Genomic DNA, 13639 nt, shown 5'->3' with positions numbered 1-13639 from the left:
TGGTAACGGATGTCCGAAGTACCAAGTAGTTTGAAAATAAGAATATATTTTTCTGTTTTTTATTAATAATATTTTCTCTTCAGGAAACTATTTGGTGAATTTTTGGGCTATCAATTGTATCGTGAAATTTGTTCAGAAATTGGCCAATACCAAAAAGGAAATAAAGAAAAGCCTTTGTTTAAGTGTGACTTTGCCGATAATCAATATGCAGGACAAATGTTAAGGTAAGCTAAAGATAGAAGTAATTTGGATTTTTATTATTTATTTTTATTTTCTATTTAGAAATATGATGAATTATGGATCCTCAAAACCATGGCATGAAATCGTTAAGGAATTTTCATCGGATCGGCAAACAAAATTGGATGCAACTGCTTTGTTGGATTACTACGCACCTCTGGCTGATTGGTTAACGGAAAATAATGAATTGAAAAATATTACTGTAGGGTGGCAGCAGATCGATTGTAAGTGTGCTGCGATTATTGTTTAATATTTGATTAAATTTTTATTTTTTCTTTTTTCAGATTGCCAGTGACGAGCACCAATTTAAAAATTTTATCAAGATTTGGAGGAGGAATAATATTTTGAATTACTGAAAATAAATATGATTTTGAACCACTAATAAAAATAATAAAATATTTTATGTACTATAAAAATCAAAATTGTGTATATTTTTTTCAGGGACTACTAACACATACATAGGCGTGTAGGCGCAGCCGCAAAGCCGATATTATTTCCTTACAGGAAATGTGATGGAAAGGGACTGGGGTAAGTAAATTAGATGATTACGCCCTGTATTATAGCTGCCATGAAACGAGCCGGGAATTTAGCTGCGGATTTATGGTTAATAGGAGAATAAAATACCTCGTCTCCCGATACATTCCAGATGAGCGAATTGCCCATGATGATGATAAGCGAATTGCCCATGCTCCGACGGAAGACAAGGATGAACAGGCCAAAGACATTTTTTACGAGCGCCTAGAGACTGTATATGACCGCTGTCCTGGCCATGGCATTAAAATTCTGCTTGGAAATTTTAATGCAAAAATCGGAAGTGAAAATATTTTTGGTCCCACCGTCGGAAAATGCAGCCTCCACGAGGAAACATCAGACAACGGCAGCTTCGCGGCAGCAAAAAAAACATGATATTTAGCAGCACCAGATTCAAGCATGTCGATATACACAAGGCCACCTGGATTTCTCCTGATCAAGCAGCGAGAAATCAAATTGACTATGTTGTGATAGACGGAAGGCATTCGTCCAGGGTTTATACCCTTCACAACACTGTGGTACAGGGTATTATGTCTTTGGGCATATGTTTGTAACAGGCAAAAGGAAACGATATAGACACATGGTTTCTTTTGAGAGTATGCATAGAATCACTTTCTAAGTCGACTTATTCATGTCAGTCCGTCTGTCTGTCCATGTTAAATTGTAAACAAAGTACAGGTCGCATTTATTATTCGCATTAGATGAAATTTGGCACAGCTCAATCATTTGGCACTAGGACGAACCCTATTTAAATTGGGAAAAATCGGTTTAGATTTAGATAAGGTAAATGGTGCACCAAAGTCCCCAAATATATTTCGATCTGCAGGAAATTTGGCACAGCGTACTGAATTAAGCCTAGAATGATGTGTGATAAGTTTTGTGAAAATCGGTTCTGATTTATATATAGCTCCCATATATATTTTCTTCCGATTTAAGGTAAATGGTGCACCAAAGACCCTATATATACTTCGATTTGCACGAAATTTGGCATAGCGCACTGAATTGAGTCTATAATAATTTGTGCTAAGTTTCGTAAAAATCGGTTGAAATTTAGATATAGGTCCCATATATATTTTCGTCCGATTTAAGACAAATGATGCCCCAAAGTCCCTATATACCTTTCGATTTGCACGAAATTTGGCACAGCGTACTGAATTGAGTCTAGAATGATGTGTGCTAAGTTTTGTGAAAATCGGTTCAGATTTAGATGTAGCTCCCATATATATTTTCGTCCGATTTAAGACAAATGATGCACCAAAGGACCTATTCATCTTTCGATTTGCACGAATTATGAGAAGAATGAATTAAGAGTAGAATGCTGTGCGTTAATTTTCGTGAAAATCGGTTCAGATTTATATCGTCCGATTTAATTTAAATGGTGCACCACAGACCCTATATAATTTCGCATAGCGTACTATATTGATTCTAGAAAGGCGCGTGCTAAGTTTCATGAAGATCCGTTCAGATTTAAATATAAACGGGTATCTGATTGAGATAAAATTTTTAACAGTGCGGCGTACCAAATAGCGTATATCAATTTTGCTATAAATCGTTTTCAATAAATTTGTCACATGGTAAATTTATCATAGGTTGCAGAAAGATATGAGTATGTTCCCTCAGTGGGAACATTGACATGTAATTGTAAGGATACATATGTACAATATACCCGAAGTGGTGAAGGGTATCATATAGTCGGACCAGTTCGACTTTACCACTTTCCTTACTGGTTTAGACGTTCGATCGATGCGAGGAGCGAATATCGATTCGGACCATTACCTTGTGGCAGCCAAGGTTCGCACCGGCCTAATGTAGCAGCAAAGGTGCGATGTAACACGGAAACTCGACGTCGAAAAGCTGCAAACACATCAGGTAGCAGAGGCCTACTTCGCTCAACTTACTAACCTGCTTGACGAAAGAACTTCTTGTCCCGGTAATAGTATAGAAGTACAATGGCAAAGAATTGCCCACTCCCTACAAACTGCAGCAAAAGCAACACTTGGGTACCAAAAACCACCATCAAGAAACCCATGGTACGATCAGGAGTGTCGTAATGCTACTGATGTAAAAACGCAGCAACCCTGCAGACAGTAGCAACACGTATTGCGATGGAGAATTATCGCAAGAAAAGGAGAGAGGAGAAACGTATTTTCAGAAAAAAAGAAGAACGAACAAGAAAAACGTGAGCGTGAGCAAATCGAGATGTACAGGAGTCAGAATGAAGTCCGAAAATTTTACCAACGAGTAAAACAGCAAACCGAATGCTTTGGTGTAGGCACATCCTCCTGTAGAGATGAAGAAGGAAGCCTGGTGACAGATACAGACAGCGTGCTGAGGATCTGGAAAGAGCATTTCGAAAAACTTCTGGTATCAAATAGTAGCGGTGAAGAGGATACCCCAGAACCAATAGTAGATGATGGTATAGAGTGTTTACCACCTAGCCAATATGAGGTCAATAGCAATCAATCGGCTGAATAATATTAAAGCAGCAAGTGCCGATGGATTACCAGCCGCAATATTCAAGACTGGTGGTCAGATGCTGATAAGGAGCATGCACCAGCTGATTAGTACAAAGCATGCCCAATGATTTGAACCTCAGCATCCTGTGTCCCGCGCACAACTATAGTGGAATAAGTCTCTTTCCCATTGCATATAAAGTGCTATCCAGCGTGCTGTCTGAACGACTGAAGCCAATGGTCAATGACATTATTGGACCACATTAATGCGTCTTCAGACCTGGCAAGTCCGCCATTGACCAGATTTTCACTCTGCGCCAAATCCTGGAAAAAACCCACGAAAAACACATCGACACATTCCACCTATTCGTCGACTATACATCCGTATTCAACAGCCCTATTCGTTCAGAGGCGTTAAAGTCATGTCTGCGTTGGGCATTCCTGCAAAATTAATTCGCCTATGCAGGATAACTTTAACTAGCACAAGATAAGCAGTTATAGTAGGAAGGGACCACTCGGAGCCTTCTAATACCGACCTCTCGGAGCCTTCTAATACCGAACGAGGATTCAGACAAGGTGACAGTTTGTCGTGTGACCTTTTTAACATCCTACTGGAATAGGTCATACGAGAGGCAAAGGTGAACTGAAAAGGAACTCTGTACACCAAACAACACATGTTACTCGTCTACGGCGATGACATCGACATAATGGGACGAACATTGAGAGCGGTAACAGCCACCTTTGAACAAATTGAGAAGGAGTCTGCCAAAATGTGTCTGGCAGTAAACGTCGAGAAGACCAAGCTGATGGTATCAACGTGCAAGACTTCCAGTAGACTCGTACCAACAGTGGAACTTGAGAACTACAGCTTCGAGGTAGTCAAAGATTTTATATGCCTTGGTACCGCCATAAATAAAACTAATGACATCAGTTTTGAAATTCGAAGAAAGATAGGGTTGGCCAACAGATGCTATTATGGTCTGAGTAAGCAATTCAAAAGCAAGGCCACCTCTCGCCAGACCAAACTCAAACTCTACAAGACGCTGATACCACCCGTGCTATTATATGGATCCGAAGCATGGGTACTCACGCAAGCAGATTAAGAGTGTTTGAGAGACAAATTATCCCAAAGATCTGTAGGCCGATTTGCTTTGACGGTGAATATCACCGTCCAATGAGCTGCAGCGACTACATTGGCTGGGTCATGTTTTGAGAATGGATGAAGATGCCCAAGAGGCATATAAAAGCGAACCAGCTGATGGTTCACGCAGAAGGGGAAGGCCACGAATAAGATGGAAAGATCAAGTGGATGACAACATTGCCGAATATGATCTTTCGAACTGGAAAACTGCGTAAAAGACCGACGCCGATAAGCTCAGCTAAGTAAGTAAGTGGATTTTTTAAAAATATTTTTTTTCAATGACCAGCAATAGTAATGGACTTTTAAAATAATTTTTCAAACAGTTGTGACAGGCGTGGATTTTTTTAAAATATTTTTTTTCAAAGACCAGCAATAGACATGGAATTTTTTAAATATTTTTTCTAAGACCAGCAATAGGATTTTTAAAATATTTTTCAAAGACCAGAAATAAGCATGGATTCCTTTCTTCAAGGACAAGAAATTGGCGTGGATTTTTTAAATATATTTTTCAAAGTAACAATTGGCGTAGATATTTTCAACAGTAACAATTGGCGTAGATTTTTTAAAATTATTTTTATCAACGACCAACAATACTTGGGAGGCAAATGTAACCGTCAAATTTTCCCATATATGCAGCTTCAAAATATTTGTAGCCCAGTGTAATTTCCAAAATGCACTATCTAATTTCGTTATCACTGCAAATTATTATTTCATAAAATTTCTTCGAATTCTGACCTTGTCCATATCAAAGAAGATTGTCCGTGTCCACAAATGTATTATGCACCACAAAAGATTGGGAAACTCTGACCAAGCAAAGGTTATCACAAAACAATTAAATGTTTCGATTTGAAATGCTGTTTGATTTGGAATGAAAACGAAATTTTGAATTTAGTTTCAAATTAGTTGTGGCTGAGTTGCAAGCATTGTTTTTTTAACGTGACTGTCACAATGGCAAATCCGATTTGCCTTAAGGTAAAATTATAATAGAAATAAATTCGATGTTCCAAAAGGAATTAATAATTTCTCATATTTACAGGTCTTGGCATTCCTGACCCTCTGTTTCCTGGCCTCCGCCCAAGCTGAGTTTAAAGGCAATTGTTTCAATGAAACATGTGCCCGTTGGCTAATGAAAGATATGAACGCTGTGTATTGGGAAAGTGCCACAGCTTATCGTCAATTTTCCGATGATGTATTGAGTCCGGAAATTTTAATGCGTGAAAAATTGCGACCCTTTTACGAGACCATGAAACAATTCAATTGGCAACATTTTCAAGATCCTTTGCTGCGTCGGCAATTTGATGTGTTGTTACGTGGTGAAAAATATCCTCCCATGAATTATGACTTCAAACGGGCCACCAATACCCTCAAATCCATGGCTAGACAAAAATTTGTGTGCAATCGTAATAAAATGAATGCATTCCCCGGTCGTCGGTGTTCCGATATGGCCTTTGTGCATCATATCAAATCGATTATCACGAACAGTGATGATTTGGAAGAGATCGAATGGTATTGGGCTGAATGGCGCAATCGCATACCGACACAGGTGAAAGATGCTCTCCACTATTACGTGCACTATTATCAGAATATGTCAACACCGGAAATGCCTGCCTCCGCCATTTGGTATGATCAATATGAAGATGGGAATTTCATTGAGGAATTGGAAGAGTTGATGGAAACGATACAGCCATTCTATCGTGAAATGCATGCCCATTTGAAGCATGCCCTGCGTGTCAGATATGGTGATGATATTATCCCGGAAAGCGGTCTTATACCGCATCATTTAATGGAACAGGCCATGTATCAAGCGTGGAAGAAACAGAGTGTTCTACGCAATCCCTTCCCACAACGTAAGCTGCCGAATGTCCAACAGGAGATGGATGAATTGGAATGGTTCCCCTTCGATTTGGTCAATATCAGTTGCCGATTCTTTGGCTCAATGGGTTTTGATAATTTAACCGAGTAAGTAGGTCAGCCGATTGGAAAAAAATAAGAAGAAAAAGTTCGAAAGATTATCAGATGTTTGGACGTGGATTTTTAAAAATATTTTTTCAAGCGTTAAAAATAGGCTGTGTTTTTTAAAATTACTTTTTCAAGGGTTAACACTAGGCGTGGGTATTATGTCTTTGTGCATATGTTTGTAACAGGCACAATATGCATAGAATCACTTTCTGAGTCAATTGACGCATGTCCGCCCGTCCATGTATTTTTGTTAACAAAGTACAGGTCGCAGTTGTGATCCGATTTGGATGAAATTTGGCACAGTTCACTTATTTGGACCAAGGACGAACCCTATTGAAATTAGAGAAAATCGGTGCAGATTTAGATATAGCTCCCATATATATTTTCGTCCGATTTAAGGTAAATGGTGCACCAAAGTCTCTATATATCTTTCGATTTACGCGAAATTTGCCATAGCTTACTAAATTATGCCTAGAATGATGTGTGCTTAGTTTCATAAAAAATCGGTTAAGATTTAGATATAGCTCCCATATATATTTTCGTCCGATTTAGGGTAAATGGTGTACCAAAGTCACTATATATCTTTCGATTTTCACGAAATTTGGCAAAGCGTGCTGAATTAGGCCTAGAATAATGAGTCATAAGTTTCGTGCAAATCGGATCACATTTAGGTATAGCTCCGATTTAATGTAAATGGTGCACCAAAGTCCCTATATATCTTCCGATTTACACGAAATTTGGCACAGCGTACTGAATTAGGCCTAGAATGATGTGTCATAGGCTTCGTGCAAATCGGATCAGATTTAGATATAGCTCCCATATATATTTTCGTTTAATTATGGGTAAATTGGGCACCAAAGACCCAAAGTACTGTAGTTACTATAACCTACAGGGTGTCAAGTTTTTTTGAAATCGGTACAGATTTAGGTATAACTGTCATATATAGTTACGCCGATTGTCACACTATGTTGCACAACGTACCGAAATTAGAGTTGTCTAACGTGTTTTGTTTAAATCGGTTCAGATGTGGATATAGCTCCTTTATAGGTCAATGGTGGTGAAGGATATGATATAGTCGGCACCGTCCGACTTTACTACTTTCCTTACTGGTTAAAAATATTTTTTCAAGGGTTAACAATACGCGTGGAATTTTAAAAAACATTTTTCAAGGGTTAACCATAGGCGTGGATTTTAAAAATATTTGTCAAAAATAGGCGTGGATTTTTAAAAATAGTTTTCCAACAATTAAAAATAGGTGTGGATTACTAAAAATAATTTTTAAGATTAAAAAAAATTTTAATTTCACAGAGACTTCATGCGCGACAATTTCATTGAAATGGAACCCTCTGAAGGTGGCCCCGATTGTAAGTCTCGCATTTTCACCTATGGCGAAATTGAATTGAACTACTGTCCCAAAGTGTACTATAAAAAATTACTACAGACCCATGGCGATGTTACACACATTCAATATGCACTTTTGAAGAATAGCTATCCTGTGGGTTTGAATATGGAAGCTGCTCCTGGTTTTGGTAATGCCATGGGTGAGGCTATCATCCTATCGGTGTCAACACCGAAACATTTACAACAAAATTTGGGCCTATTGACGAATGTCGATTATGATGATATTTTGAATCTGAATCGTTTATATCGAATGGTAAGTAGAAGGCTTGGGAAACTCAATTTTTGGAATATATAATATTTTTCTATTAATTATAGGCAGTTCACACTATCCTGACCATACCCATGTATTTTGTCCACGAAAAATTATGGATTGATATGATCGATAATAGAATTTCGCCCGAACAATATAATTGCCACTATTGGAATCTAATGGCCAAGTATATGGGTGTGGGACCCACCACCAAGACTGCGGAGGGTGCCTATGATATGCCCTATAAATTCTATGAAGGAATTGTGGATCAAACAAGAAGTACCAGGTGAGAATGAGGGCGAGTTCTTAGTATTTTATTTTTCTATATGCACACCTATTGCATCCTTGCAGGAAACTTTTTGGTGAATTTTTGGGTTATCAAATCTATCGCGCCGTCTGTATGGAAATTGGTGAATTCCAGCGTGGCAATGCCTATAAAGTTCTAAACAATTGCGATTTTGCCAATAACAAACAAGCTGGTAACCTCTTAAAGTGAGTATTATTTTTTTGGCAAAACAAAAAAAAAAAAACTTTTTTGACTTACCCTCTTGTTCTTTGCCTTTCCCGCACGCACAGACAAATGATGTCGGCCGGCTCAACAAAATCCTGGCGTAAAATCATTAAGCCCTTGACCATACGAAATATTGAAAAGATTTCGGCCGTTGCCTTCTTGGAATACTTTGAACCCCTCAACACTTGGGTAACCGAACATAATATTGAGCAAAATATTCATGTGGGCTGGAAATATGATGATAGTATGACCTTGATATCCTGACTTTAGTGCCAGAACAAATATTTAATTTGGTCTCCATCACATTTTTTTTCATTTTTTTCCAGAATGTCAACGCTCATGATGATTCTTTGTATTGTGCCTTGAAGGATACAAAATCCATATTAGTATCCTGTCTTTGTCATTGTCATCGACAAATGGAGAAATCATTTAAGGATTTTCCTCGTTTTTTAGTTTGGATTTTGATTTTCTTCGATTGTGTTTGTGTGTGTGTTGTTGTGTTTTATTTTTCTATTTTGTTCGTTTATTTGTATTGATGATGGATAGTGAAAATAAAACAATCATTTGGTTCAAATATCAAAGGACAATTTGGTACGATTACAAAGGAAAACAAAACAAAACAAAACAAGAAATAGGACATGTGTAGATGAAGTCCTACAAGAGATAAAAGTTAAAGATTTAATACGAAAAAAATTAGGGGATTTTTTAAACAATATCTTTCAAAGACGTACAATTGGCGTGGATTTTGTAAAAGTATTTTTTCAATACTCATAATAAACGTATATTAAAAAAAAATTCAAAGACCTACAATAGGCGCGGATTTATTAAAAAGAAATTCAAAGACCTACAATAGGCGCAAATTATTAAAAATATTTTTTCCAAGGACTAAAATAGGCGACATTAATTCGGTACGCCGCATTGTTAAAATTTAATTTCAATTCAGACATCCATTCGAAATACATATGGAAGCTATAGCTGCATCTGCACCAATTTCAACAAAACGCAATAACATCATTCAGGTCTCAATTTGATACACTGTTCAAAATTTCATGTTAATCGGACAAACATTAGGAGTTTGGAGCATTATTCTAAACACAATTAACTCCACAATGAGAAATTTCGTGCAAATCCAAGAATATGTAGGGTTTTTGGTGCACCATTTACATAAAATCGGACGAAAATATATATGGGAGCTATATCTAAATCTGAACCGATTTTAATGAATCTTAGACTTCTAGACTTCAATCAGGAGGCCATGCCAAATTTCGTGCAAATCGAAAGTTATATAGGGACTTTGGTGCACTATTTACATTAAATCGGACAAAAATATATATCGAAACCCGAACCGATTTGCAAGAAATTTAACATACATCGTTCTAGGCTTAATTCAGTATGCTGTGCCAAATTTCGTGCAAATCGAAGGATATATGGGGACTTTGGTGTACTATTTACGTGAAATCGGACGAAAATATATATGGGAGCTATATCTAAATCTGAACCGATTTTCACGAAACTTAATACACACCATTCTAGGCTTAATTCAGTACGCTATGCCAAATTTCGTGCACATCGAAGAATACATAGGGACTTTGGTGCACCAATTGTCTTAAATCGGACGAAAATATATATGGGAGCTATATCTAAATCTGAACCCATTATTATAAAACCTAGCACACATTATTATAGACTCAATTCAGTAAGCTATGCCAAATTTTGTGCAAATCAAAGGATATATAGGGACTTTGGTGCACTATTTACCTTAAATCGAACGACACTATATATGGGAGCTTTATCTAAATCTGAACCGATTTTCACGAAATTTAACACACATCGTTCTAGACTTAATTCAATACGCTATGTCAAATTTCGTGCAAATCTAAGGATATATAGGGACTTTGCTGCACTATTTACGTGAAATCGGACGAAATTATATTCGAGCTATATCTAAATCTGAACCGATTTTAACGAAACTTAATACACACCATTCTAGGCTTAATTCAGTACGCTTTGCCAAATTTCGTCCACATCGAAGAATATATAGGGACGAAAAAATATATGGGAGCTATATCTAAATCTGAACCGATTTTCATAAAACCTAGCACACATTATTGTAGACTCAATTCAGTACGCTAAGCCAAATTTTGTGCAAATCGAAGGATATATAGGGACTTTGGTGCACTATTTACCTCAAATCGGACGAAACTATATATATGGGAGCTATATCTAAGTCTGAACCGACTCTGGACTCTGATTTTGTTTGAAAAATGACAAAATTTGTATTCTATAACGTATATAGGACATAAACGCAAGAAGTTGATAGTATATCCAAGAGGAGGTGTGGACCTTTAAATTAATACTGAAGAGGATCAACTCTGTTTTTATTCAAATATTATTTGCTATAGTATAAAAGCATACATTTTGTTAATCATTTAAATGCAACTGTTATTTACATATTTGAAATTAACGGTTATCTATGTAAATATTTTGTAAATAGTACTAAAAACTACATCTCTGAATCTACTACATTATTACACAACCAATACTAGACGAGGATCTTGCTTCTCGTAAATAGCACCTAAGCTCAATCAAATTTCAATACAATCGCTTCAATCCGAGTCCGGACCCCCGAATTCGTTTAAGCGAACACTGAAGGCTTAAAATCATTACCCACGCTTGCCCAAGTTGATGTACTAGATTATAAGCTGGAAGTAGTTCCTAAACAAGGAATAGCCAACATTATTGTAAATCGTGTTGTTTTGAGTTTCTTCACTGGCGCCCAACGTGGGGCAAGCCTCATTGAAACCCAAGAGTTTCTTCACTGACGCCCAAATCAGTGGCCATGAACTACGACCTATAAGTAAAAGCCGAGGACAACACCAACAAGTCAGACGGCCTCCTTTATAGACGCCCAACGAAGTGGCCATGAACAACGACACAAAGATTGAAAAAGGAAAATACCAAAGCAGATAGCGACGAGTACGTGTCAGGCAAAAAAGAAGATATGGCTGAAAGCCAATTCAAACAACTGATCAAGGCAATGCAGAACAACAACCGAACGGGTTAGTTTTCGTATTGTACTGGTTTTTTCGGGGGCAGAGAGATGCCGCCTCAGTTGAAGAATTTGTGACATCCATATCAGTATATAAAGGCATCTCAGACGCCGACGTAAACGGGTTGCAGCTGCTATTGGAGATCGTTTGCAGTTCTGTTCTAGGGGGAGAAGGCGTATACCTGTAGTATAAAAGCATACATTTTATTAATCATTTAAATGCAACTCTTATTTAAATATTTGAAAGTAACGGTTAACACAACCAATACTAGACGAGGATCTTGCTTCAATAAAATCGCTTCACTCCGAGTCCGGAAGTGGTTCGTAAACAAGGAGTAGCCAACATTATTGTAAATCTTGTTGTTTCGAGTTTCTTCAATACCAATTATATTGCCGTATGTACTCGGATGTGGGAGTTACACTTTAATATTTACAGGTGCTTACGTACTCAGATATAGAGAGCGGAAATGTAGCGCTGATGGCTTTAAAATTTTCCATGAGGTTCCAGTTATGGTCAAGGACAACGCCTATAACTAACTCGATGATGATCAGACCGAACACTTAATTTGTTTGTGTTTTTTCGAGTCGATCTATAGGCCACATAACCGAACATCACAACACAACCCACAGTGAAGGCAATCTGAATATTAGTCATATTCGGAAAAATGTATGTGTAAGGAAGAGGTGCTGTTGACCTCTAATCGGGCAGGAGGGTACAAATATCATGAAATATTGCCTAGGCTCGGAAAAAAAATTCCGCAGAAAGTTAGAATTCCGTGGTACTTGTGTAGGGTATCATATGGTCGGCCCCGTCCGACTATACTACTCCGCTCACTGGTTTAAAAATATTTTTAAGGCCTAAAAATAGGCGAGGGTTACTAAAAATTTTGTTTCAATGTTGAGAATAGGCATGGAAATTTGAAAAATATTTTTGCAATGAGTAAAAATTTGTCGGAACTTTTAAAATCGATGACAAAAAAGGTAGAAATTAAACAAATATATTAAAAATATGCCAAAAATTTAAAACTATTGTTTCAATGTTAATAGTAGACGGGAATTTTTAAAATATTTTAAAACCTTTTTAAGAACCCATAACAGCGACTGTTTTTAATATATATTTCAAAAGAACATTTGTTAATATGTATTTCTTAAGGTGAATTTTTAAAAAATATTCTTTTATTCAAGTACTTTCCAAAAATAACCTTAGATCTTCAAGGAAAACCCCTTAAGTTCATTTCCATTTTCTTGAAAGACCATTTGTATTGGGGGGAAATAAAGACCAAAACTGAGCAAGGATTACAACTTGTGGACAAAAACCTCCAATCTAAAATTTTAATTTAATTATTTAAAATTATTTAAATTTCTTTATTCATACAGTAAATATGTTTTCTATTCCATGACATTCAACATTTTATCGCATGTGGGTGAGGAAATAAAAAAAAAACACAAAAAAATGTGTGCTTCTCTGTGCAAATTATTTATTATTCTTCGACAACTATCCACAAGCTCCAGTCGCTGTAACTAAACCAAAAAACACAGTCCGAAAAGCCTTGATAAGAACCCTGCCATTGCCCATATCAGAGCACAGAGTGCAAAGCAAAAGCGTGAACAAAAAAAAGCACAACAACTTTAACTAGTTTTGGCATTTCAATTTTAGTCTCGCTTAAGATGTCGATTGCAAAGCATTTCTTTTCACTGAAATTGAAATGAACGAAAAGTACGGATAAAAAAAACTAAATCATAAAAAATCAACGGAGTGTTCGGTGAACTTCCAATCTGTTGGTAGTGCAACTTGGTATGGATAAATAAAAGAGACGCGTTTGATTTTTTTTTTTTTGCGAAAAATGAAAAAAGTGATGGAAAATTGTTCCTGGAATTGTTTTGTATGACGGATTTGTGCAAAACTAAGTATTATAAATTGTGCAGTGATATATATAAGATCCTTTGTGGAAGTTTGTGATGTGAAATAGAGATTACAGCGTGTTCATTCTTGTTTTTAAACACAAATGCATTGGATTGCAGCCACAGATAATTTGTGTCTTATCATGATGCCATTTTATAACACGATTTTTATCCCATTTTAAACCAACATTGTAGATATAGTAAA

The 13639-nt window shown here is 36.8% G+C and overlaps 1 protein-coding gene across 1 annotated transcript; it reads left to right on the top strand.

Annotated features, from left to right (window-relative positions):
• The first annotated feature begins 216 nt into the window (after positions 1-216).
• Positions 217-8747, top strand: LOC133332212 (angiotensin-converting enzyme-like). The gene is made up of 9 exons (XM_061540594.1): positions 217-224; positions 283-461; positions 522-524; positions 884-984; positions 5399-6321; positions 7630-7975; positions 8038-8258; positions 8324-8464; positions 8549-8747. The coding sequence occupies exons 1-9, from the start codon at positions 217-219 to the stop codon at positions 8745-8747; spliced, it is 2121 nt and encodes a 706-aa protein (XP_061396578.1).
• The last annotated feature ends 4892 nt before the right edge of the window (positions 8748-13639 follow it).

The sequence above is a fragment of the Musca vetustissima genome, unplaced genomic scaffold, assembly GCF_032173495.1.
Source record: "Musca vetustissima isolate MV318-11 ecotype Yass unplaced genomic scaffold, APGP_CSIRO_Mvet_v1 utg1991, whole genome shotgun sequence".
NCBI classification, from domain to species: Eukaryota; Metazoa; Arthropoda; class Insecta; order Diptera; family Muscidae; genus Musca; species Musca vetustissima.
This window is presented reverse-complemented; position numbering and strand designations above follow the sequence as displayed.

What these genes read in the sequence shown, in the direction of transcription:
- LOC133332212 (XM_061540594.1), top strand. An exon ending in TTTACGAGCGCCTAGAGACT is followed by an intron (nt 985 to 5,398) that starts GTATATGACCGC and finishes TCATATTTACAG; the next exon opens with GTCTTGGCATTCCTGACCCT. An exon ending in CAAGCTGGTAACCTCTTAAA is followed by an intron (nt 8,465 to 8,548) that starts GTGAGTATTATT and finishes CCGCACGCACAG; the next exon opens with ACAAATGATGTCGGCCGGCT.